General features: G+C 42.3%; 1 protein-coding gene across 2 annotated transcripts in view; it reads left to right on the top strand.

Moving 5' to 3' along the window:
* The first annotated feature begins 2,676 nt into the window (after positions 1-2,676).
* EIF3J (eukaryotic translation initiation factor 3 subunit J) overlaps positions 2,677-27,430 on the top strand; it is a 29,280-nt gene continuing 4,526 nt past the window's right edge. The window contains exons 1-8 of one of the 2 annotated variants that reach the window (XM_043524371.1): positions 2,677-2,939; positions 3,019-3,125; positions 14,456-14,513; positions 14,776-14,867; positions 15,486-15,600; positions 21,470-21,628; positions 23,281-23,354; positions 25,473-26,524. In XM_043524371.1, coding sequence (XP_043380306.1) covers positions 2,915-2,939; positions 3,019-3,125; positions 14,456-14,513; positions 14,776-14,867; positions 15,486-15,600; positions 21,470-21,628; positions 23,281-23,354; positions 25,473-25,604 — 762 coding nt within the window. In that variant the 5' untranslated portion in view covers positions 2,677-2,914 and the 3' untranslated portion in view covers positions 25,605-26,524. Of the gene's footprint in view, positions 2,940-3,018; positions 3,126-14,455; positions 14,514-14,775; positions 14,868-15,485; positions 15,601-21,469; positions 21,629-23,280; positions 23,355-25,472; positions 26,525-27,430 lie in introns of those variants that run through there. The other variant, XM_043524372.1, reaches the window with a different exon arrangement.

The raw sequence follows: 27,430 nt of genomic DNA, 5'->3' as shown, positions 1-27,430 counted from the left end.
TGTCCCGATTTTTCACAAGTGCTGTCTGGTCATCCTACTCTGGACACTGCTTCTAGGAGGACTTGAGGGGAAAAAATGGTTAATTTCTTGCTAGTTTCAAAGGATGATCTTCATGCTGGGTGGTTTACTTCACATTTATATCTAGTTTAAAAATTTGTTCAATTTAGTATCAAAAGCATGTCTCACAGCACACTTGAAATTAGAGCTCAACCAGTAAGAGCTTACAAACAGCACTTCAGTGCTTCTAAGAAGACATATATGAGCCACTCACCTTTAGAAAGTAAAAAAATGGCACTGTCAAGACAAAAATTGCATTAAAAATTCATTACCTGTCAATAATACTTTAGATTATTAAATCATATTTTAGATTTAAAGATCCCCTTGCATCCTGAAGGATCTCAGTGTGCTTTAAAAATAATCAAATGCAACATATTACATAAAATACAACCAATTCTAGACTGAAATGTAACAATTGTTTAACTGCATGCATCAATAATGCAAACAGTCTAAGGCAGGAAGTGAAGAATATGAAATCCAATTTAAACTCATAGAATTTCAGAAGAAAGATGTAAATGCTCAGTTCGCAAGACAAGGGGGTTAACCCTCATGTCTTGGCTGAATTCAAAGTGCCATGAGATCTTTAGAGAGACAAGGTGGGTGAGGGAGTAGCTTTTATTGGACCAACTTCTGTTGGTGAAAGAGATAAGCGTTCGGCATGCATCCGATGAAGTGAGCTGTAGCTCATGAAAGCTTATGCTCAAATAAATTTGTTAGTCTCTAAGGTGCCACAAGTCCTCCTTTTCTTTTTGCAGATACAGACTAACAGGGCTGCTACTCTGAAACCTGACATGCACAGAGCAGCTCAAAAGCTTCTCTCTTTCACCAACAGAAGTTGGTGCAATAAAAGATATTACCTCACCCATCCTGTCTTTCTAATATCCTGGGACCAACCCAGCTGCAATACTGCAAACGAGATCTTAAAGCACTAGTCAAGACCTTCCTGCAAATGACAGTACCCACAGAAGCACAGTAGGTGGCATTCTTCTCACTGAGTCAGTACTGAATCAGTGCTCTCAGAAGGTTCCCTTTACTAAAGCACCAACTCCACTCACCGCAGCACCTGTGGGTTCCTTGCGTCTCTCCCATCCTAGTACTCACCCAGACACTGCTCAGCCCTGATGAGTTGTTTTAGAATTGACTGGATCACAGCACAGGATGGTAAGTCTAAAAGAACTGTAGCAGTCTGAATTTATTTTCATCATTCATGTTGTTTATTGTTTGCATTTTACTCTGCTTGAATAGTGTATAAATATGTTTAATAAAGGAAAGCATTTTCAAAACACTGGATTGCATTTAAATGTTTCTTTTTTAGAAAAAGAAGAGAGAAATCTGGTGTAAGTGGGTGCAACTCCTAGACAAGTTGATAGAAGTTGCAGCTGTTTCCAATAGGGATAAAAGAAAAGGAGGACTTGTGGCACCTTAGAGACTAACCAATTTATTTGAGCATAAGCTTTCGTGAGCTGTAGCTCATGAAAGCTTATGCTCAAATAAATTGGTTAGTCTCTAAGGTGCCACAAGTCCTCCTTTTCTTTTTGCAAATACAGACTAACACGGCTGCTACTCTGAAACCAATAGGGATGAATTTCTCCAGTATGTATTTTAATATGTTAACTTATCTACTCTTTTAATGGCTTTAAGATTTTTTTCATAATTTGCTCTAGCTTTTAGACCCCTGAGATGGGGTCTAAATTAGCTGTTACCACTCAAGAAAGAGATCTTGGAGTCAGTGTGGATAGTTCTCTGAAAACATCCACTCCATGTGCAGCGGCAGGCAAAAAAGCAAACAGAATGTTGGGAATCATTAAGAAAGGGATAGATAATAAGACAGAAAATATCATATTGCTTGTATATAAATCCGTGGTACGCCCACAGCTTGAATACTGCGTGCAGATGTGGTCGCCCCATCTCAAAAAAAAAATATATTGGAATTGGAAAAGGTTCAGAAAAAGGCAACAAAAATAATTAGGGGTGCAGAACAGCTTCTCTAGGAGGAGAGAATAATAAAACACAGACTTTTCACCTTGGAAAAGAGATGACAAAGGGGGGGACATGATTGAGGTCTATAAAATCCAGACTGGGGTGGAGAAAGTAAATAAGGACGTATTATTTACTCCTTCTCATAGCACAAGAACTAGGGGGGGGGTCACCCCATGAAATTAACAGGCAGCAGGTTTAAAACAAACCAAAGGAAGTATTTCTTCACACAGCGCACAGACAACCTGTGGAACTCCTTGCCAGGGGACGTTGTGAAGGCCAAGACTATGACAGGGTTCAGAAAAGAGCTCGATCAGTTCAGGGAGGACAGGTCGGTCAGTGGCGAGTAGCCAGGATGGGCAGGGAGGGGGTCCCCAGCCTCTGTTTGCCAGCAGCTGGGAATGGGCGACGGGGGAGGGACCACGGGGTGACCCCCGGTTCTCACTGCCCCTGGGGCACCTGGCCGCGGCCACTGGGGGCAGCCAGGACCCTGGGCTCGCTGGACCCTGGGCCTGGCCCAGCCTGGCCGTTCTGAGGGGACCCCCGCGCGCGCCCCTGCCGGAGGGGGCGGGGCCGGGCCTCGCTCTCCCGCGTGCCCTCGCGATCCGCCCCAGGCGGGACTTGCCGGCCCCGTGTCCAACCGCCGCTCCCCTGCCGGGATTTCAAGGCGGCCGCTGCGCCACGTCAGCGCGTCCCTGCCCCGCCCTCTCGCCAGTCCCCTCCCCCGCCTCCGGCAGCGGGGCGGGCCCTGTGCGTCCGCCGCTATCCCGGCGTGCCCCGCGCTCGGAGCTGGCTGGGACGCTCTTGGCGCGGCTGGGGCTGACTCACCCCGCCGCGCTCTGGCTGTGCCCGCAGGAGGCGCCTATTCCGCGGGGGCAAGATGGCGGCGGAGGCGGATTCGTGGGGTAGGTGCTGGCCGCGGCCTCGGTTCCCCGCCCGGCTCCCCTCCCCCGCCCGGCTAACCCGCTCTCGTCTCCCCCACAGATGCCGACAGCTTCGAGGTGGCGGAGCCGGTCGCGAAGCGCCTGGTGCCCACGCCGGGGGCCGGCGGGGACCGCTGGGCCGGGGAGGATGAAGAGGACGAAGTGAAGGTGGGGGCCCGGGGCGGCGAGGGGGCCCGGGCTGGGCGGGGGCCCCCCTGGCGTGGGGCTGGCCGGGGCGGAGGAGCGAGCCCCGGGCGGGTGGGCCCCGCGCGCGCAGAGCGGGGGCCGGGCAGCGCGAGGGGGGCGGTCCGGTCCCGGCCCCCCCCGGGTGTCTGCCCGGAGCCGGCCCCGGCCATGTGTCCGCGCCCGGCTGCCGGGGGTGGGGCGCATCGCTCCCGCCGTATGGTGCGGCGGGGCTCCGGCGCCCTTATCGCCCTGCTTACGCTCCCGCTCCGGGCGAGCCCGCGAACGCGTCGCTTAAAAGCGGCTGGGGCGGGAGGGTGCTTGGCGGGTGGCGGCCGGGGCAGCCGGGGCGGAGAGCGAGGGGCTGTCGAAACGTGGCCCCTTGGCTCCATGGCGTGCCAGCGCCTCGCTGACACCGTCAGCAAAATCTTTTCGGAAAGGGGAGGAGAGACTTAAAAACGGCCTAATTAAGAGTGAGACTCAGGGAGTCTTCTAGCAGATGAGTAAAACTTGTCAGGTGAGCTTGTGGGGACGGATTAGATTCACCCTTCTTTGTGTGCTGAGAGGTGGCAGAATAATGCTGGCAAAGTTACGCTAACACTAGGCGCTTGAGTGATAGGTGTAATGGTGGATAGTGATGTGGCAGATTTTTGGTCGTTTGAAGTCTTTAAGATAGTATGTTCTTCTAAAAAATATGCTCTAGTTCCATCAGCAGTTGAGCTCGATGTAGGCATTATTAGGTGAAGTTCTGTAGTCAGTATTATGCAGTTTCATATGCATTGAAACCTGTCTGAATTGGTGCAGTGGGTGATCAAAAGTTGGAAGGTCAAATAACAGGACTAGGAAACCTCTGGAATGCATTTCTGTAAATAGGCCGCTTCACCCCCAACTGAGACCTGTACCTGTTCTTAGGTTTCTGAGTTGAATAAACATGGTTTCCCTTCTGTAACTTCCTTCCCAGCAACCAGTCCTCTTTCCCAGCTCCAGAGCAAAACCAGTCTCAGTTAAGTCTCAAAAGGTGTCTGTTGTCCCATTGAATGGAGAATCGTGGTTTTTTTTTTTTTTTTCCCCCACCTGCTGTCTCTAAGCTGCTGGCAGGTCTCTCAGTACAGAACTGCTCTGGTATCTGCCAGATGGTATTCAACTATTGGCCTCTCCTGTGGAGAGGCTCTTTATTCCATGCCCCCTTGCAGGCTCTTAGCCTGAGGGAGCATCTGGGGAAGAGGTGGGTACAGAGGGATGACAGGCTGAGGGAGGCTTGAATATCTGAACTTCTTCCAAATAAGTCCCATCTTGGCACTATCTCCTACAGGCCAGAAACTTTCCTCCATCCTAGTGTTGTCACTTCTGACTTCTTCTGACTCAATCTTGTGAAACTAGGCATTCCTTCATGGTTTCTTTAGAATTTAGGTAGTGTTCAGATGGTTAAAATGGGGTTTATCTAAATACAGTGAAACCGGCTCCATGATTCTCTATATTTCAGTGTTAGTCTTTTGCATTAGAGTTTGAACTAAATGTCAAACTGTAAATCTACTCTATTAAATCAGAAACATTTAAAATGTCTAAATCCCATGCAGTGTAGTTCCCATATGTTCCTTAACCAGAAAGATCAGTTGAGTGATACCCCAACAATTCCAGATCTTTTTATTACAGCTTGGACAGATCATGAGTGCAGATATCAGCAACCAGAAGTACATACTACATCTGGAATATAGGACTCTTCAAAAGGGTCTCTGGTTCTGTGGAAGTATTTACAAAAAAATTGGTAAATTTAGTGTCCCAGGTTAAACATTGAATCATGCTTTTGTTTCAAATCAAGACACTGAGAGATTGCTATAGACAATCTTAGTACTGATCACTAGATAACTGAAAAAGGTTAATATTTTATCATTTGTTCAGACATGGGCAGGAAGAGGAAAGCAGTTCAGATTAGAGTAATTGATTCTTGCTAATTGAAGACTCTGGCACTGGTTGTTCATGTTGCACCAAGGTAGTGCTATCTGTAATAACTGACCGTTTGTGCGTGCACTGTATTTCTGAGCATCAGTGGTGACGGGGGCTTGGGCTCTTCTATGTAGCATACATCTAAATAGATAAAATATATTACTTGTGTTGTGAAAACTTCTTTTGAGAACCTGAGAACAGCCTTACTGGGTCAGACCAATGGTTCATCTAGCCCAGTATCCTGTCTTCCGACAGTGGTCAATGCCAGGTTTTTCAGAGGAATGAACAGAACAGGTAATCATCGAGTGATCCATCCCCTGTCGCCCATTCCAAGCTTCTGGCAAACAAAGGCTAGGGACGCTTCAGAGCATGGTTTTGAATCCCTATCCATCCTGGTTAATAGCCACTGATGGACCTATTCACCATGAATTTATCTTGTTCTTTTATAAACGCTGTTATAGTCTTGGCCTTTACGTCATCCTCTGACAAAGAGTTCCACAGGTTGACTGTGTTGTGTATGAAGAAATACTTCCTTTGGTTTGTTTCAGATCTGCTGCCTATTAATTACATTTGGTAACCCTTAGCTCTTTTGTTAGAAGGAGTAAATAACAAAACTTCCTTATTTACTTCACACAGTCATGATTTTTATAGACCTCTATCATATACACCCCCCCCTCCCTTTAGTCACCTCTTTTCCAAGCTGAAAAGTCCCAGTCTTATTAATCTCTCCTCATATGGAAGCTGTTTCATACCCCTAATCATTTTTGTTGCCCTTCTCTGTACCTTTTCCAATTCCAATATATCTTTTTTTTTTTTTTTTTGAGATGGGGCGACCAGATCTGCCCGCAGTATTCAAGATGTGGGCGTACCATGGAATTATATAGAGGCAATATGATATTTTCTGTCGTTTTAGCTAGCCTTTTCTTAATGATTCCCAACATTGTTAGCTTTTTTGACTGTCGCTGCATTTTGAGTGGATGTTTTCAGAGAACTATGCACAATGACTATAAGATCTCTTCCTTGAGTAGTAACAGCTAATTTAGACCCCATAATTTTGTATGTATAGTTGGGATTGTCTTTTCCAATGTGTATTACTTGCATTTATCAACACTGAATTTCGTCTGCCATTTTCTTGCCCAGTCACCCAGTTTTCTAAGATCCTTTTGTAACTCTTCTCAGTCAACTTTGGACTTAACAGTCTTGAGTAATTTTGTATCATCTACAAACTTTGCCACCTCATTGTTTACCCCTTTTTCCAGATCATTTATGAATATGTTGTAGAGCACTAGTCCCAGTACAGATACTTGGAGGACCCTGCTATTTACCTCTCTCCAACTGTGAAAACTGACTTACTTATTCCTACCTTTTGTTTCCTATCTTTCAACCAGTTACTGATGCATGAGAGGACCTTCCCTCTAATCCGATGACTGCTTACTTTTCTTAAGAGCCTTTGGTGAAGGACGTTGTCAAAGGCTTTCTGAAAGTTTAAGGTTGGATGGTGTTCATGCTAGCGTAACGTCGCCTATTCTGCAAGGTGAAGCTTAATAAATGTGATAGAACAAATTGACACTGGACGCTCTGTAGCTTTTAAATGTGCTCTTTCTTCCACACACATGACCCCGCTGGGCAAAATGGTTAAAGATATCTCAGAGCACAGTATTTACACCAATCTTTAAAAAGAGAGTATTGACAACCTGGATTGGAGCTTCACAGCTCCAAAAACTTTTGGCAAAAGAGGCTTTACTTTTCACATTTTCCCTGAAACTCAAGCGTTTACTATCTGTAATTGAACATCTTTCTAATAACAGCTACTTAATTGTGCTTTCCAGCTGTCTACTTCGTGAAGAACAGTAAACAATAACTGGACAAAATTGTAGTCCTTCCAAAAATATGAAGACTCCTGCTTTACGTGGCAATTTTAACATAAGACATTTTATTTCCTCTACTAGTACTCCTCTGAATGCCTATGGCTTTAAAATTAAAAAGTTTAGGGTGTATTTGGAGGGAGTGGGGAAAAGGAATACTACAATTAATGATCTTGTTTGTTGTACTCTGATCTGTGTTCATGTAGTAGATGCAGAAGTTGGGAAGAATCTACAGCAAGCTAGGTGTTTGCCTGGGCTCTAGATATTTTTTCCTTCCAAAATTGGCGAGTAAAAAGGAAAACTACAGCACAGTAAGCAAAAGCAAAGTGACCTAAATATAGGCCCTTAGTGTTTTCCAACTAGTAGTTTCTCTTTAGGGTGTTTTATTATTCTTTAGAGTTTCTTATTGCCGATTTAGGAGTTGGGATCTTGTTTTTTTCCCTGAAAATACTTGGATTACAAGATTTATTGTAACTAGTGAGTTGGAGAAACTTTAGATGCTGCAGAAGTTACAACTAAGATATCCTTTTAAAGTAAAAGGAAATTATTCTAAAATGTTACCTGGAATACAGAAATTACCAGGAAAACAGACCTGCTGCCAAGAAATTTCTGTGTATTTACTCTTTGGCAGTCCTGTCGCTAAAGGAGCCAGAACTAGGAAACACGTTCAGGGAAACAGTCTAGAGATTTCCTTGATCAATATTTCTGATAGTTCTGTTTAAAATAGAAGTCATCAGGGACTCAGACACTGGAGTATCCTGTCACCTTCCAAGAACGCTTTGTTTTTGGAACTTGAATTGTCATGCATTAAAGCTACAAATGATAGCACATATAAATGTATAGCAAGCAGCTGATTACTTCTGTTTGGTATGGGGATCATTTATGTGGAAAGGGGGACATTTTCACTAACCATATGTTATAGCTGGATTATTACTCATTTAGTCATTTGAAACTCTTTCAAACTTAATCAGATATGTTTATAATGATTTAAACTACATTGTAATAGTGTCAGCATTGGAATGAAGAAAACTAAGGATGTGTTGTCACTGGACTTCTCAGTTGGCATAACAGTGAACAGAAGGTGAAACTCGTTTTCTCCTAATGAAATGTATTTAGATTTCTAGAATGTGATTGTAGGTGCACATCCTGAGCCCTGGACACCTATCCCATAAATAAAAAATCACAAAGGACTGCCCATAAATATATATATACCTCAATTGAGCGCCCCCCAGCAGTTTAGAGAAGTGCGGGAGGCAGGGGAAGGGGGTAAAATAGGTTTGGCAGACCAAGGTGGGGCAGTGAGTCCTGAAACAGGATCTCTCACAGAAAATGCCCTGGTAGCAGATCTGCCTCATTCATCTAGAAAGAAGTGCCTGGAGTGCCTCTACTAATCTCAACTGTGGCAGCATGTCACTGGGGGAGAGATGCTCAGTCATACGGTCAGGTCTATTTTAAAGACCATTTTAAAATCAACACGTTGAATTCCCACCAGATGTTCACTGGAACCCAATACAGATGATGAAGCATTGGTCTAATATGCTCCCAGTGTTCAACTACACTTAACAAGTGAGTTGCAGCATTCTATGCTAGCTTCACCTTCCAAATGAGGTCAAGGGGAAGCTCCATGTAGCGTGCATCACAGCAATATAATCTTGAGATGACAAGACATGGATAACTGTGGCATGGTCTGCACTGGAGAGGAAAGGTCACACTCTTCTTGGCAGGCACAGGTGGGAAGAAAGCACTCTTGGCTGCAGCGCTTCATGGACCAGGAGCAGCCCAGGGTCTAACACCCTCAAGTTGTTTACCTGTCTTACAAATGATTGTGATCCTTCTGTAAGGAGTGCGGATACAAATTCTGCAAATCCTTCCAGCTGCTTTTCCCAGCCTGCCAAGATTCTTAGTCTTGTCTGGATTAAATCTCAGCTTGCTCTCATCTAGGCACCATGTGGCTTGTTCTAGCTGAGTCAGATGTGATAGAGAAGTAGTGCTGGGGGTCATCAGCCTGCTAAATGCAGTGCAGCCCATGTGTCCTCACTAAACCTCTCAGCAGCAGCATATGCACGCTGAGTGGGAGGTGACCATGTAGGCTCCTGTGGCATGCCAGGAGAGAGTCCTTGGGGCAGAGGAACAATTGCCCACAACTCCCCTTAGAGAGGGTTCCTCAGGAAAATACCAAGCAGCTTCAACCAGACCCATTATTGTCTGCAAATGAGTTTGCAAAATCTCATGATCACAGCACCCCACTTCTACATGAGGATTTCACTCCAACCACGCACTCTTAGAAAGGGTGCATCTGTGAAGGATGGGATCAGATGAGGAAGCAATCTGTAAACTGTACTTTGCAACAGTTGTGAAAGTAGCTGCTTATGAAATGAGTGTAGTTGACAGATGCAGGGTTGTAGTCATGTTGGTCCCAGGATATTAGAAAGGTGAGTGAGGTAATACCTTGTATTGGATCAACTTCTCTTGGTGAGAGAGACAAGCTTTCGAGCTTACACAGAACTCTTCAGGTTTGTGTAAGCTTGAAAGCTTCTCTCTCACCAACAGAAGTTGGTCCAATAAAAGATATTTTTTCACACAGCGCACGGTTAATCTGTGGAACTCTTTGCCAGAGGATGTTGTGAAGGCCAAGACTATAACATGGTTCAAAAAAGAATTAAATAAATTCATGTAGGATAGGTCCACCAAGGACTTAGCCAGGATGGGCAAGGATGGTGCCTCTAGCCTCTTTTTGCCAGAAGCTGGGAATGAGTGAGAGGGGATGGATCACTTGATGATTGTCTGTTCTGTTCATTCCCTCTGGGGCACCTGGCATTGGCCACGGTCAGAAGACAGGATACTGGGCTAGAGGGACCATTGGTCTGACCCAGTCTGGCCACTCTTACGTAGTCAGACTTGCACTAGCTCAGCACAAGCTAGCACACTGAAAATAGCAGTATGGACGTTGCAGCTCCGGCTGAGACTTGGGTTAACCTCTCAGACTCGGGGAGTTGGGTGGGCTGGCAAGCCCAAGCTGCCATCCGAGTCACAACATCCACTCTGCTATACTCGAGCTGAGCTAGTGCAAGTCTGTCTACTCAGGCCGGGAGGCTCCCTCGAAGTTGCAACATAGACATTGCCTTACTGGCTGCATCCTGCATCAGCCTTTTCATAATGTTGCCTGGGGTCAATGTCAAGCTAACTGATCTATAGTTACCCATTAAGGTAAGCTTAGCGATTGCAAAATTCAAGATTTACATTCTTATTGCTGTGCTACAGTGTTTATCTGATGCCCTGACAATAATGGAACTAAGCATCAATACCTCACTTTAACCACTAGTATGAGACAGCAGACCTCAGTTTTTAACTGTGATTTGATGAGCCAAGTACCAGGACATCCAAGTTCATCTATATATTAATTTAAGACTATTTGGCATTTGTAAGACTGATTCTAGCTTCCCCTCCAGTACACTTCAACTAGTTGACATGAATTTCCAGTAACAGTAGTCATATTTTTGGGGTCATAGTGGACCACAAGCTAAATGAGTCAACAGTGTAACACTGTTTCAAAAAAACGAACATCATTCTGGGATGTATTAGCAGGAGTGTTGTAAGCAAGACTCGAGAAGTAATTCTTCTGCTCTACTCCGCTCTGATTAGGCCTCATCTGGAATATTGTGTCCAGTTCTGGGCACCACATTTCAGGAAAGATGTGGACAAATTGGAGAACGTCCAGAGAAGAGCAACAAAAATGATTAAAGGTCTAGAAAACATGAGCTATGAGGGAAGATTGGGGGGGGGAAAATGGGTGTGTTTACTCTGGAAAAGAGAAGACTGAGAGGGGACACAAGTTTTCAAGTCCATAAAAGGTTGATCCAAGGAGCAGGGAGTAAAATTGTTCTCCTTAACCTCTGAGGATAGGACAAGAAGCAATGGGCTTAAATTGCAGCAAGGGCAGTTTAGGTTGGACATTAGGAAAAACTTCCTGTCAGAGTGGTTAAGCACTGGGATAAATTGCCTCGGGAGGTTGTGGAATCTCCATCTTGGAGGTTTTTAAGAGCAGGTTGGACAAACCCCTGTCAGGGATGGTCAAGATCAGAGGTGGGCAAACTACCGCCTGCGGGACACATCCGTCCTGTGGGACCGTCCTGCCCTGCCCTTGAGCTCCCAGCCGGGGAGGCTAGGCCCTGACCCCTCCCCCACTGTTCCCTCTCCCCCGTAGTTATGGCGCCGCACGGACAGTGCGGCTTGCACCCACCCACCGCCCAGGCTTTCCAATAAGCCAGTCCTGCCACTCTGAGTGGCATGGTAAGGGGGCGGGCAGCGGGGTTGGATAAGGGGCAGGGAGTCCCAGGGGGCTGTCAGGGAGGGTTGGATGGGGCGGTGGTGGTCAGGGAATGGGGGGGTTGGATAGGTGTGGGAGTCCTGGGATGTGTGGATAGGGGTCGGGGCAGTCAGGGGACACGGAGTGGGGGGGTTGGAGAGAGGGGAGGGGCTGGTCAGGGGACAAGGAGCGGGGGTAGGGGGGGTTGGATGGGTCAGGAGTTCTGATGGGGGCAGGAAGTGGAAGGGGGTGGAGAGGGGGCAGGGGCCAGGCTGTTTGGGAAGGCACAGCCTTCCCTACCCGGACCTCCATACAGTTTTGCAACCCCAATGTGGCCTTCGGGCCAAAAAGTTTGCCGACGCCTGGTCTAGCTAATACTTAGTCTTGCCACGAGTGCAGGGGACTGGACTAGATGACCTCTCAAGGTCCCTTCCAGTCCTATGATTTTATGATTACCTTGGCTTATAGTAATCTCTCAATTCCAAGGACAAGGTAGGTGAGGTAATACTTCATTTTGTTTGTTTTACACCTGGTAACCTGGTATGGTAGCACACTGACTATTAACATGATTTGAAGGAAAACAGGTCTTGTGAAACTTGATATTATTTGTTGAGGTTAAGTGTAGGTGAGAATGTAATTGTGTTAACATACTTAGATTTTTGTAAGGAGGCTGACTTGGTACTGCCTAACATTCTGACTACATTACCCTTTACAAAATCAAAGCAGCACAGATGAAATGCATTTAAACTGATCTGAAAATAATTTTAAATGGGAATCCACATCCAGTGGGGATGTTCTGAGCAGAGTCCTGCAGGGATCTATTCCTGGCCTAATCTATTCAATCTCTTATGATCTGGAAGGAACCACTGCTGGCAAAGTTTGTAGCGGATGCAGATTGGTGAAGTATTGAATAATTGAAGAGTTAGTTCTATAGAGCAATGTGTCTCTCTTGGTAAGCAGGGTTTACGTGAACAACGTGCATTTTAATGCATGAGTCATACACCTAGGAATAGAATCTTGATCACGGTTATAGAATGGGGAACCATGTTTTGGAAAGCAGTGACTCTGAAAGAAATGTTGGGGTCAACTGAACGTGAGCTGATGTAGCGCACTGGCTAAGAATTAACATGATCTTTTGATGTATAAGCAGGTGAATGCTGACTAGAGATAGGTAGGTGTTTGTACCACTCTGTATAGCTTTAGTGAGACCATTAATGGAGATTTTAAAATGATGGAAAAAATTGGAAAGAGTTCAGAAAAAGTACATGAATTATTTGAGATTGGGAAAATATGCTTTTTGATGAGAGTTAATATCAATCTATTCAGTTTATCCAAGAGAAGGCTAAGCGGTGACTTAATTATAGAAAAGAGATATGACAGTAAACAGCTCTTTAATCACATGGAGAAAAGCGTAACAAAATCCAGTGGCTGGAAGTTGAAGCTGAAAAAATTCAGACTAGGCAAAGTGCAAATTTTAAAGTGAGAATAATCTACCATTGGAACAACATTTACCTAGGGACATGGTGGATTCTCCATCATTTGGAGTCCTTAAATCAGGATTGAGTGATGTTCTAAAGGATAAGCTGTAACAGCTCAACCAGTAGCTATGGGTTCAATGCTGGAATTACTGGACAAAATTCTGTCTTTGTGGTACGCAGGAAGTCAGTGTGACATGTCAGAACTGGAAGTGTAAGGAGTTCAAAGGACTATTGAATGTACTAGATGGGCAAGGACTTTAAGGACAATAAGTGTTGTTAACCAGGGAGTGGTTAATGCAAATTGTGCAACTCAGGTTATGTAAACCCCCACTCCTTTGAAGCTACTCCTGAGGAGAGGGCCATTGACTAGTAAAATTCCCTGAGACTGGAGATCAAAGGCCCGAGCTGTGTAAAGAAATAGTTGAACTATCCAGTTGGGGTCTGGTTCCTGATCCCAAAAATTATGTGAACATGTAACCAAGGGTGCAAACCTAGTTGTGGAGTTTGAGAGACAGGCACAGCAGAGCCCCATGATGGGGTTGGAAGTGACCTCTGGTAGGCTTTTAGCATGCATGTAGATTTTTTTTTTTTTTTCCTGTAATGCTTTTGCCCCAAGAATAAATGTCATTTGCTTTGTGAAGGGTGGTTGGTACCTGGTGTACAATGTTATAGCCCGTGGAGAAAGAGTTAACCACAGGTGCTGGATCCTGGGCAGACTTGCTGGAAAATCGCAGTGAGGTGCAGAGGGAACCTAAACCTCTAGTCTGAAAGGAGAGAGATGCAGGTCTCCGCTGTGAGAGCGGTGATGGCTGGGAAGCCTAAAATTTTAAGTGGGTGCCCTCGAGGAAGACCAGGAAGGGGATCAAAGGTGTAGTTAACCCTGAAACTGACAGATTAGTTGATCATAATTGTTCCTTCTGCCTTAACTCTATGAATCTAACAGTGCTCCTGTCACATGTACTGATAGTTTGTCATCCCCCTGGTGCATTAAGTGGTATGCCTGTAATGGTGCTTTTGACATTTTTAAACCCTGATGGGTACTAAGTGGCTTATGTTCAGATTTAATCACCAAATAACACTGCTGCTGCTACCAGGGCGCTCCGCCCTGATTCTGTAATGCTTAATTTATGGCACAAAATCAGTGTCCTCTATATTCTGTTAAGCCTGTTTTGTTTCTGGTGACGGATGTGCTATAGAGAAGAATCAAGTCATTCTATCAGATATCTACTCATAATTAATTTTTTTCTTATAACAATTTTTGCCCAGCAAATGGACTGTGGCATTTTTTTTGTCTTGCTTCTGTAACTGTGGTGAACATGAGTTTGCCTGTTACTGCGATATACATTAAGGCCATGTCTATGCTGTGTATCTTACAATGGTGCGGCTTTGCCTCTGCAGCCACACCATTGCAAGGTGCGCAGTGTAGCCACTCTTTGTCACCGGAAGAGAGCTCTCCCAGCGACAAAATAAAACCACTCCGAATGAGGGGTGGTAGTTTCATTGATGGGAGAGCGGCTCCTGCTGAGAAAGCGCTGTCCACACCAGCACTTTTTGCTGTTAAAATTTTTGTCTTTCAGGGTTGTTGTTTTTTTTCACACCCCTGAGTGACAAAAGTTTTAATGATGAAAGTGCAGTGTAGACAGTTCTTTCTGCACAGATACCTTTAGTGGTTCAAAAGTAAGATATAAATGCTGATAACTCATACTGCTTCCTGTTTGGTAGGATAACTGGGATGATGAAGAGGAGGAGGAAGAAGAAAAAGAGACAGAGATAAAAGCAGGTGAGGACTGTGGGAGGAGCACACTTCATTGTATATAGAACAAAGAAGAACATTGGCTTCTGTGTTCCAAGTTTATGAACTGTATTTATGGGACATAATAGACCAAGGGTTGTGCACGTGTGGATCACAGTGCATGCTTTTCACATTAGTCACCTCTGGTTTCTGAATTGGATCATAGCTCTAGGTGCTTTTTTCCCCACATTGTCACAATGTTCTTTATGCACTAGATTTCTTTAAAAGGGCTTTGTTCACTGTTTTACAGAATCAAAAGTTTCAGAAAAGAAGAAAATAGCAGAAAAAATAAAAGAGAGAGAAAAGCAGCTGAAGAAAAAGCAAGAGGAGATTAAAAAAAGAGTAAGATGTCACTGTCAGGATTTTAGCTTTTTATGGGAAGAGGGGAGATCTGCTTATTGTTTAGTCTAGAAAAACAAATGTAGTCTGAGAATTAAAGGACTGATACTTTCGACGTGCCCCTACAGTGAGTTATCTAGGAAAGAATAGTCCTGATGCAGTCTGTATAAGAACTTGAACATCTAAGAGTTTGAAATAGTACTTATCCTATTTCCATCCTTCTTCTAAGTGTGTACATTAAGTTTATAATACTCACCATTGTGTGAAATTACTTTTGTTGAGGGTTTTGGTATTTTTATGCCTGTAGCATGCTTGTGGTTATCAGCATTTCAGCTTGGAGTGTTTAAACACAAGTGAGGCTTGCTGTTAAGAACAGAACGCCTGCACTTCAGGAATAATTACTTCAAGCAGAAGCATGTTGTTCAGTTGGCTTGTTGAAATGACCACACCTGCAAATGCTCCATTCTTGGGCAAGAAATGTAATTCACTTGCCACCAATGTAAGCTGACATTATTTGAAGACTTTTAGTTAAGTAGATTGCTTATGCTTGGTTAGCAATAATGACCGAAATGGAAGACTTGCCACAGGTCAATCATGCTACTTCTTATACTTTTTTTTTAGTTAGAGGCACCAGAGGAAGCTAAAGAACTTACACCAGAAGAACAGTTAGCAGACAAACTACGGCTAAAGAAATTACAAGAGGAGTCAGATCTTGAGTTAGCGAAAGAAACGTTTGGTAAGTGTGGATACACCTAATCCAAGCAAGTAGTTGGTGGTGGTACAGTATGAGAGAAGTAATTTAGAAAGTTAACTGCAATCAATTCTAAATCTGCTTTACTTGAAAACTAGTATATTAATCAAAAAAAGTAGGACTGCTGTGATATTACTCTTACTGTTATAAAAATATCAGGCTGAAACTTGGCATCCAGCTAAAGCTATTTCATAACTGTATAGACAGTCGTAGGTAAGAATCGATGCCTTTTGGTGTTGAGAACTTTTAAGACGCAGTATGTTTGGGGAAACATCTGTGACGTTTGTTGTATAACTAGCACAATTATTTTTGATAGTTTGGAGTCAGACATTACGAATGTCACAGTGGATGTGAGTTATGCTGATATCAACCAGAAGTTTGTGTTCAAATGACGTGTCTGTTTATATCTGGAAGTACAGATCATAATGACTCTCTCTAATTTCAAGCACCACACAATGTCTTTAGAAACTAAAGTGCATTTTCTGCCTACAAGTGGCTGTAGCAAGTTGGGTAGGATTGCTTTGCCTGATTGAACTTCTCAGCCAATAGCCATCTTTTGTAAGAAGAGGAGTAGGGAGGAAGAAACTGGTAGCCTCTAATTGGGATGCTCTCCAAAGTGCAGCCAGATTACCTGTGAGGGTGGGTGAGGCTTTTTGAGGGGGGTGGTTCAGCATCAATTAAGTATGTTTAGTTTGGTCAAACTATGTGATAAGGCAGGTCAGTAGTTCTCAACCAGGGGTATGTGTACCCCTGGGGGTACGTAGAGGTCTTCCAGGGGATACATCAATGCTTCGAGATATTTGCCTATTTTTACAACAGTCTACGTAAAAAGCACTGGCAGAGTCAGTACAAAAAACGGTTACTCACCTTCTTGTAACTGTTGTTCTTCGAGATGTTGTTCATGTCCATGCCAATATCCTTCCTCCTACCCCTGTCGGAGTACCTGGCAAGAAGGAACTGAGGGAGGGGTCGGGTCAGCAGTGCCCTATATTGGGCACCATGAAGGTGTGACCAGGCCGTCCCGATGTATACTGCTAGGGAAAAAATCTTCCGGCGCACACCTGATTGGAATTGACATGAACAAGTGCTCAAAGAAGAAACTAATATTTCATACAAACAGTGACTTGTTTATACTGCTCTATAGCCTACATGCTGAAATGTAAGTACTGTATTTATATTGCAATTGATTTATTTTATAATTCTGTGGTAAAAATGAGGCAGTCAGCCACCTTTCAGTTAGAGAGTGCTGTGATGCTTTTGTATTTTTGTCTGATTTTGTAAGCAAGTAGTTTTTTACGGGAGGTGAAACTTGGGAGTACACAAGAGAAATCAGATTCCTGAAAGGGGTACAGAGAGGTTGAGAGCCACTGAGCTAAGTGTTGAAAAAGCAGTGAAGTTGGTGAAAGGGTATTTGGCTTCTAAAGGCAATTAAAAGAATGGTAAATTTAACTAGGTTGGGGGGCTCACTATTGTCTTGTGCTTTCCTGACGGAACTGACAGAGTATTGATAAACTTCCTTACAAACAGGATGGATTGATTTAAAACAAGGCAATTTAAATTGAGGCTTTCCACTTGGTGACTCAAATCTTCTGTTTTAATCAACTTTTTCATTTGTACTTGTTTTCTAAAGAAAGGTGCATTCTCATTGGTTAATATGCCATTAAAACATGTTGATTTACAACTAAATGGAGCTTTTACACTAAATTTGGTGCATCTTTTTGCTACCTAGCAGAGTACACTGTACATTTATCTAAGCAATTATATAGCTTAATATTTTCAAATTCTTATTAATTTGTACATTTTTAATACGTTCTAAATTGGTGAATGATATATTGCTTATTTACCAGATAATTAACTTTTTGCTCATGATTTGTATCAAGCTGCATTAGGATTGTGACTGGAACTTAATTAACCACACAACAGCATATAAAACTTATTTTTATTAAACAAAACAAGCCCTTAGTATAGTTCATGACCTACTGTGCCATATTTATAAAGCTTGACCTCAAAAATTAGATGGTTTTCCACTGATTCTTTCTTTTATATAGAAAAACAGCCTTTAACTTACCGTTTTTGATAGGTTTCAGAGTAACAGCCGTGTTAGTCTGTATTCGCAAAAAGAAAAGGAGTACTTGTGGCACCTTAGAGACTAATCAATTTATTTGAGCATAAGCTTTCGTGAGCTACAGCTCACTTCATTGGATGCATACTGTGGAAAATACAGAAGATGTTTGTTTTTATACACACAAATCATGAAAAAATGGGTGTTTATCACTACAAAAGGTTTTCTCTCCCCCCATCCCACTCTCCTGCTGGTAATAGCCTATGTAAAGTGATCACTCTCCTTACAATGTGTATGATAATCAAGGTGGGCCATTTCCAGCACAAATCCAGGTTTCTGATAGAGGTTCATGACAACATTTATTTTGTTTAAATTTTTGAGATTATAAATTTAGGCCTTAACGTAGTTTGTAAAACCAGATTTATTTATTTTATATATATAATATAAACTACAATAAAAAATCCAATATAAATAGATTGGATTTTTTTCACCCTACTTACCACGTGAATTATGCAGTGGGTTTAATACAGCCTTCATGTTTTCTGGGAGTGCTTTCACTTGTATTTTTTTTTAGTGATTTTCTTCAGAAATAATCCAGTCTGCTTTGGTTTGGAAAAGTCTGTGGCTGTTGATTGATCGCAGTTAATTCACGTGATTAGCTCAAAAAAATTAATCACAATTAAAAAAAATAATCCCAAATAATTGAAATGTATTAAATATTTTGGATGTTCTTCTACATTTTAAACTATATCTATTTCAATTAGAACACAGAATACAAAGTGTACACTTCTCACTTTATTTTTATTACAAATATTTGCACTGTAAATATGATACACAAGAAATAGAGGACTTGTGGCACCTTAGAGACTAACAAATTTATTTGAGCATAAGCTTTTGTGAGCTACAGCTCACTTCATCGGATGCATTCAGTGGAAAATGCAGTGGGGAGATTTATATACATAGAGAACATGAAACAATGGGTGTTACTATGCACACTGTAACGAGAGTGATCACTTAAGATGAGCTATTACGGGGGGGGGGGGGATGACTTTTTGTAGTGATAATCAAGGTGGGCCATTTCCAGCAGTTGACAAGAACCTCTGAGGAGCAGTGGGGGGTGGAGGGGGTAATAAACATGGGGAAATAGTTTTACTTTGTGTAATGACCCATCCACTCCCAGTCTCTTGACTATCACTACAAAAAGTCCAGTTGTTGTCCCCCACCCCGCTCTCCTGCTGGTAATAGCTCACCTTAAGTGATCACTGTCATTAGTGTGTGTTTCATGTTCTCTATGTATATAAATCTCCCCACTGTATTTTCCACTGAATGCATCCGATGAAGTGAGCTGTAGCTCACGAAAGCTTATGCTCAAATAAATTGGTTAGTGTCTAAGGTGCCACAAGTCCTCCTTTTCCTTTTTGCGAATACAGACTAACACGGCTGCTCCTCTGAAACCTGACAAAAAAAATAGTATTTTTCAAAGAAATAGTATTTTTCAGTTCACCTCATACAAGTACTATAGTGCAATATCTTTATGATTAAAGTGCAACTTACAAATGTAGAGTTTTTTGTTACATAACGGCACTCAAAAACAAAACAATCTAAAACTTTAGAGCCTACAAGTCCACTCAGTTCTACTTCTTGTTCAGACAATTGCTAAGAGAAACAAGTTTGTTTTATGTGATACAGCATGGCCAGAGGGCAGCAGGAGAGTGTTAGAAGGGAGCCTTATTCCCTGTAGAGGGAAGAAAGTTTGCTATAGATTAAAGCACCTGAAGCCAGTCACCTGATAAAACCCCCCTGCTTCAATCAGACAAGGGAAGGAGTTGAAACAGAGTGGATTGGTGTTGGAGCAGAAAGCAGTTTGGAGGGAAGCAGAGGAGAGTTTGGAGAAGTGCTGTGGTGGGCTAAGAAGTCTAAGAGGTAAAAGGACACCTGGTTTGTGCAGAGGGAGGGCAGAAAGCCCCACAAGCTGAAGGGCAGGAGAGGGAAGTAGCCCGGGGAAGGAAACGCTAGTTCAAGTGGTTTACCGCTATCCATAGGGCCCCTGGGCTGGGACACGGAGTAGAGGGCGGGCCTGGGTCCCTCCCTCTCCACTCCCCTCCTCTAGGACACTAGTGGGGCAGTTAATACCCCAGTTCAGGGGCGAGAAACGGTGCCCTGAACCCTCCCCAAGAAGAGAGAGCGCGAGACCCATCAAAGTAGTGCCAGCAATTTGCCACATTACATTTACGGGAGATAATGCTGCCCACTTCTTAATTAGTGTCACCTGAAAGTGAGAACAGGCGTTTACATGGCACTGTTGTAGCTGGTGTCGCAAGATATTTACATGCCAGATGCGCTAAAGATCTATACGCCCCTTGATGCTTTGGCCATCGTGCCAGAGGACACGCATCCACGCTGATGACGCTTGTTAAAAAATAAGGGGTAAATTACATGTGTGACTGACCCCTGGGGGAGAACTGTGCGTTTCCCGCTCTGATTTACCCGCGTTCTGCCGTAGATCTCATGTTTGAGCAGTCTGGGATGGTGACCCAGCACATGCTGTTCATTTTAAGAACACTTTCACTGCAGATTTAACAAAACACAAAGAAGGTACCAATATGAAATTTCTAAAGATAGCTACAGCACTGGAACCAAGGTTTAAGAATCTGAAGTGCCTTCCAAAATCTGAGCGGGACAAGGTGTGGAGCATGCTTTCAGAATTCTTAAAAGAGCAACACTCCGATGCAGACACTACAGAACCCGAACCACCAAAAAAGAAAATCAATCCTCTACTGGTGGCAGCTGACTCAGATGATGAAAATGAACATGGTTTGGTCTGCATTGCTTTGGATCGTTATCGAGCAGAACCTGTCATCAGCATGGACGCATGTCCTCTGGAATGGTGGTTGAAGCATCAAGGGATGTATGAATCTTTAGCACATCTGGCATGTAAATATCTTGCGATGCTGGCTACAACAGTGCCATGCGAATGCCTGTTCTCACTTTCAGGTGACACTAATTAAGAAGTGGGCAACATTATCTCCTGTAAATGTAAACAAACTTATTTGTCTGAGCGATTGGCTGAACAAGTCGGACTCAGTGGACTTGTAGGCTCTGAAGTTTTTACGTTGTTTTTGAATGCAGGGTTTTTTGTACATAATTCTGTTTGGTTTGTAAGTTCAACTTTTATGATAAAGAGATTGCACAACAGTACCCGTATTAAGTGAACTGAAAAGTACTATTTTTATTTTTTACAGTGCAAATATTTGTAATAAAAAATATAAAGTGAGCACTGTACACTTTGTATTGTGTTGCAATTGAAATCAATAATGGAAAATGTATAAAACATCCACAAATATTTAAATGGTATTCTATTAACAGTGTGATTAATTGCGATTCATTTTTTTAAATCGCTTGACAGCCTGAGAAAAGTCACAATCCTAATAGTCAATTTAAAAAATCCCAACTAAACCTAGCACTGCAGGCTTGAGGCCTAGAATTTATGTAAGGAGAAAATACTGTCTCCAGCACTATTCCAGAGTAGGTGGTTCAGTACAACTCATAGGATATGTAGCCTTTCACTTAGATCACTAGTTCAAATCCAGCATGAATTGTTAGTAACTGAAGTTGTTTGGGCTCTTGCTTCCTTGTTGGTCATTTCAGCTGAGGTAAGGAACTGAAGGGGAGTAGAGATAAATTACCTGTTCTGTGGCTAGAGGGCTTATGTTGTGTGGTCAGTCTGACCTCCCACACAAACTACAGTTAAATGCACCAATATTTTCTCTGATACTGTGTTTTTCACTGCAGGTGTAAATAATACTTGTGGAATAGATGCCATGAATCCATCTTCAAAAGATGACTTTACGGAGTTTGGCAAATTATTAAAAGAAAAAATTACACAGTATGAAAAATCTCTACATTATGCCAGTTTTTTGGAAGCATTAGTTCGAGACGTATGTATTTCATGTAAGTCTTTATTTCAAGTGTGAGATTTCCTAGCACATTCCGTGGAGGGCTAAAGTAGTAAACATATTAATCAAGTAAAACTGAATTGGGATTTATGCAGTCCTACATTAAATGATGCACTGATACCCCTCCCAGAGACTATTTTTGACTACTACCTGACTGAGAATCAGTACTTGCATGCTCTTCATCTTTTAATGAAGGTGGTGTTTCCTCTATGTGATTGATCTTCTCTGAATGGTGCTGTCAGGTCAGGATAGCCCACTTAAACATACAGGCAAATTTTGTACTGATCTAAGTCTTACACAGCCTTGCAGAACCTCTATTCAAGAAGAGGAAAAGGCTCCCCGATCCATTTAATTCTAAATAGCTCAGTAGGGGAATGAGATACAAAACTGAGTTCCTATAACACTGGAAATTTGGAGCAGTTTAATTCCAAAACGTAACTGTCTGTTGAAATAAAACTACAGGTGACTTGTTTTGACTGCTTTGGATGGCTGAGATATTTGGTGCGTAATTCTGTTTTGAGACTTCCCTTTTTCCTGTGCTTGTACATCCTGTCCTTCAGTGTAGTGGCAATTTGATATTGTGGCTTGTGCCATATAAATACATTGTGGGTGGTTGGCCTACTGCAACAGATGCTGAACTGTTAGATTGGAGTCCAAATCCTCTAACATGAAGGAGTGTCAAACTGAGCATTAAGTGCATGTAACATCCCTCTCTCTCTAAGAGCCTTCAAACTTATTTTAGGCAAAACATTTACCTTCAGGCACAAACAGCTGACCATATTACAAATCTAGCGGCATAATGTGCTGCTCATAGAGTTTAAGGCCAGAATGGACCACCACATAACCTTGTCTTACCTCCTGTATATCATGGGCCTCCAACGTCCCCCAGCACCTGCAAGCTATACTGAACAATCCAATTGAGACCAGGTATTACAGCCTACAGGAGACTAGATTTATGTGCCACAGATAGAGAGTAGGAGGGACTGAAGTGCACCAGGGCTGGAGGCCCCCACAATGGCAGGAAAATGAAACATACCCAGATAATCCTGGCAAGAGACCAGTACCCCCACACAGGAGAAGAAGCTGAAAACCCCCCAAGGTCGCTGCCAGTCTGACATGGAGGAAAATTCCTTCCTGACCCCACATATGGCGATCAGTTAGACCCTGAGCATGTGAGCAAGAACCAGCCAGCCATGCACCTGAGAGAATTCTCAGTGGTATCTCGGAGGCCTAACCCCCCTTGCCCAATGTCCCATCCCCGATCCAGAGGAAGAAGATTTAAAAACAAACATGGATTAGGGGAATCACTTGCTGACCCCTACCAATGGCAGACTGAAACCTTGAAGCATAAGCTTTAGAAACATAAGATGTAACTGTGTTCAGATGTTGGCTTCCTAAATTTATTGATTATTATGTTGGCCATCTTATGCTGCCCATTACACAAGTTATCAAGGGGATGTGAGATCCTCGACTGTGATGCCAAGAATCAACATTGCCCTAGTGTTAACAATGAGATTTTGACTCCAGTTAAAGGGGTAAACTACCAGATATAAATCTCCACTTACTGGATTTTAGAGGATTCAATGATTATTTGAAGGCTTTCTGAAAACTACATTGGTAGAAGTCTAATTTTCTTCCTCTTTGTAGTGGAAGTTGATGATTTGAAAAAGATCACAAATGCTTTGACAGTGCTATGCAGTGAAAAACAAAAACAAGAGAAGGTAAGACTTCTGCATCTTTCTATACTGTCTTTCCATAACTTGCATAATCCCAGTATGCACTAAGATGTGCACCTTCTATAAATCTAAGGGGTTCTAGGTTTTGAATTCAAATGTGCTTTTGACTTAACACTGTTAATGAGAAGACAGTTGAAACTGAAATTCTGATTTGGGATATCGTCCTAGGGCTAAACTTGGGAATGTCACATAAACTTAAGTACACTCATGTAAAGTAAGCACTATTCTGCCAGTAATCTTTAACTTCACCTCCTTGCATATTTTGCACTGATTCTGTTCAATTTTTTGGCCTCTGTGCTGGAGTGGAAATGGAAGTGTCCAGTTGTCCTGGAAAGGTGGGAGAAGCGTATATTTTAGTTAAAACCAGAAAACTAGAATCAGTTAAACGTGTTTATGGAAGTAATTTGAATCTTTATCCTCAACCTTTAATAAAACTAAGATCAATGTGATCAGTGTGACTTAACAGCAGATAACAGAACTAGCTAGCATGTCAGTATGCCTCTGGTGTGCCATAGAACTTAAATGGAAAAAGCATTAAGTAAGTGAGTAACACTGTATCAGATTATAGGATAATTGATGCTTTGTGATTATACAGATTGTGTAAAATGTTTCTTGTGCAAAAGTTATAACAAAGTTGTGAGGGAATTGCATAGCTAAAGGTCAATGAGACCAGAATTTTAAAAATTGGTTTTAAAAAATAGTTAACTGAACATTAACTGGCAAATCCAAGCCATACTGCCTAGCAGATAACTGAAATGAGACTGGTTTCAAAACTTGTACTAGAGAGTTCTTGAAGGAAGCAACCTGCTTCTGGGCCTTCAATGTGAATAATTAATGCTCCATAAATGCACAACTCTGCTACTTTCTACCCAAAATTGGTGGGTGATTGGAAACGTTTTCTAGGCATGTTCTCCAAACTGCGCTCGTGGCAATTTACAATAAATGGTTTAGTTCAAAAGAAGAGTAACAGTGTAAACTTGGCTATAAAAATCATCTGTAGAGTGATATTGAACTAATTCTGCATTTCTAATAGAACTAGACTTTTCGAGAGATGAACTTCCCCGTCTATTTACAAAGCTAAGAGAAGGGCAGGTGCAGTTGTGGCTGAACGTAGTTATGCTGTTTGTGCTTCACTGCTGATTTTGGTAGCTGAGTTTCATCAGGATGCTAAACTTGGCGCTTTTTTTTTTTTAAATCAAATCTCAGATTTGGAGGTCAGGTATTTATTTCTCTTTGGTCTAGCTAACTTTTCTATTAATCCTTCTGTGCCTGGCACCTTTGCCCCCATCCATTTATAAAGAATTTACCAAAGTGGTTAATGTTAGCATGCAGGAAATAGCTTGCCCCTCAACTCACTAACTCACAATATTGTAGCTCTTGGGGGGATTAATGTACAATATTGGAGGAAGCTCACAACATACCACTTGTAAGTGATCTTGGCTGAATCATGTTTCGTTTTTTCTTTTTAAATCAGCCAACCAAAAAGACCAGACCCGAGCAAAGTTTTTACCTTAAAACAGAAGAACCAGACGCTCCATCAGTTCACTTGGGATTTTGCTCCTGACTTTACGTGCTCTGATACTATGGTGATGGGAAGCCATATAAAACCCTAAAATAAAGATTCCCACCAACTAAATCAGTAACCGTATAAAAACCTGAACATCTGTAATTTTGCATTTGGAAAGTGTCTCCCCTCCTTCAGGAAAATAAACTTATGCTGCAGATAGTGGAATAAGTTCGGTGAAGGGTGTTCCAGTGTACCATAGAGTACATGCTGCTATTCTGATTATGGTGAGGCGAGTCTGCTAGACATAGTGTTTTTGCCATGAATAAGAGTTGAACTTAAATTCGGTTGCCTCTGGGATAAAATGCAACAGCAGTAGTGCACACACCTTACGTGGTAGGAAGTGAATGCTTTTGCCAGCTAACAGATCAGAAGTACAGGGGAATTGAAGTGTGCTGTATTGAGTTCCCAGATAGGAAACTGTCAGGATCCTCGGGTTAATATTCTTCATATTTTTTTACCAGCACTTCAAGGAAATTAGCATGTTACATTTAATACTGACTCTAAAATAAACCAAAGCATTTTTGGTCTTTCCTCAGCAAAGTAAAGCCAAAAAGAAGAAAAAAGGGGTTGTGCCTGGAGGTGGTTTAAAGGCCACTATGAAAGATGATCTGGCAGATTATGGAGGATATGACGGAGGATATGTACAAGATTTTGAAGACTTCATGTGACATTTATCTTTCCTTGTGTTGTCTTTCTTTTGCCCTTAAACATGTAGCACAACTTCTTTTCCTTTAAATTCTGCCAAATGCTACAATTGGAAGTGCAGTATCTTTGTGCTGGTTATTTAACTCTTTGACAGGGTGGTGCTAAAGCATTGGGATACCTGTGTCGTCAAGGGGTTAAAATGATGAAACGCCATTCCTATATAAATCACAGAAAAAACAAAATTCTAATAATGTTTTTAATTGTTGCTATCTGGTTTCATAGTAACAAAACCACGAAGTTGGACATGAATTTCAACAGAGCAAAAGTTGTATTATTACCAGCACAGTTTAGTAACGCAGCCTTAACTGTACCTCCTTGGATGATTTATCTTGTGAACAGAAGCAGTTTGCAGCAAAGGCATGGTGTGCACTTAGGATTAAAATTGCTTTGTCTAAGTTAGAGCTTGGGTTTTTTAAAAATAGATTGTGAAGGGGACTGCTAACTTCAAAGTAAGGATACTGCACCTGAAAACTAATCACTTGATACACACCCATTCTTTCAAAGCATGACATTTTAAAATAAAACTTATTTTGGTCAAAACAAGAAAATAGTTCCTTGTTGCATTTGAAAAATGATTTGTGGTATCTTGAGTATAAGCAGTTTACATTTATCTGAGTATTTCTACTAATGCAGCTGTACGGGTTGGTTATTCTAACAGTTAACTGCCTGGTTTAAGTGTCTGTCTGAGAACCAAATTTCCTTTGTTCTCATGGGCTGCGATAGAACTCTCACAGGACTTTACCATTTTCTTTCATTTACAAAAACCTGCTTAGCAAACTGCAACAGTTACTACAGTTGGGCAAATTGTTATGTTAACAATTATGACATCTGCAATGTTTTATAAAGCAACTAATTTAATAAAATCACTATTGTGAGGACTTCAGAGCCTGTGTATTGGGAGTACTTATTTTAGTGTTAACTAAGCTCTAGAACAGTGTTTCTGGGCCATGTAGCTAAGCTGACAAGAGGAGTCTCTTCAATATGAAGTGGCTGCTTGCTTCAGTGAGTGACCACCAGAGCAGCTTGTCCCTATAGTCTAGTATGCATGTCTCGTTTCTTGGTGTGGCTTACTTTACTCTTCCAAATGGATGAACCTTGAAATTGGCAGTACAATGAAACAGAATTGGGGCATGGGACTGCAGTGTATTCAGCACTGCGATCCTTTATTTGAAATCTGTTTCCACACCTTAGTTGAATCTAAGGCAGCAATTTAAAACAAGACATATCATTACACCCCACCTTGCTAAAAACAATGGCAAGGAAAGGTTACAAAACCACTTGGGACATCATCCTTAACACTGAATTCAGATACATGTGCACAAAATTTTGTTTTGTTTTTAACCTTCATGTCAGGAATGTTAAGCCTGGGCTTAGTGGACCTTTGGAGATTTCCATATGGTGGGAGTTCATGTCACTTGCCCCTTAACTAAAGGGTGAAAGAATGTTAGATGCGACATCTCTGCTCAGTCTGTAGTCTCGGGTCATTCTGTTTCTGCATTACACAGAGCTCCAGCTTAAACAAAACTGGAATTTTGTTAAGGGCCAGAATTGTAGTTTAAAACTGTTTAATGGAATGTCTGAAGGGCATGGGCCTGAATACTGTATGTAACCTGGTTATGGGGATAGTTTATGGCTATATTAGAATATTTAATAGCAGGGATGTTTGCAAAACCCCAGAGGGAGAGGATACAATGTCTCCCAATAAGCCATCTCTTGGGAAACATGGTGGGGGGTCATTGCTGGATAATGCCCGAGCTACTGGCTGGGGGGGTGATAATTCCAGGCTCCA

The sequence above is a fragment of the Chelonia mydas genome, chromosome 10 (genome assembly GCF_015237465.2).
Source record: "Chelonia mydas isolate rCheMyd1 chromosome 10, rCheMyd1.pri.v2, whole genome shotgun sequence".
NCBI lineage: Eukaryota > Metazoa > Chordata > Testudines > Cheloniidae > Chelonia > Chelonia mydas.
Note: the sequence above shows the minus strand (reverse complement) of the source record. Positions and strands in the feature narration are given on the sequence as shown.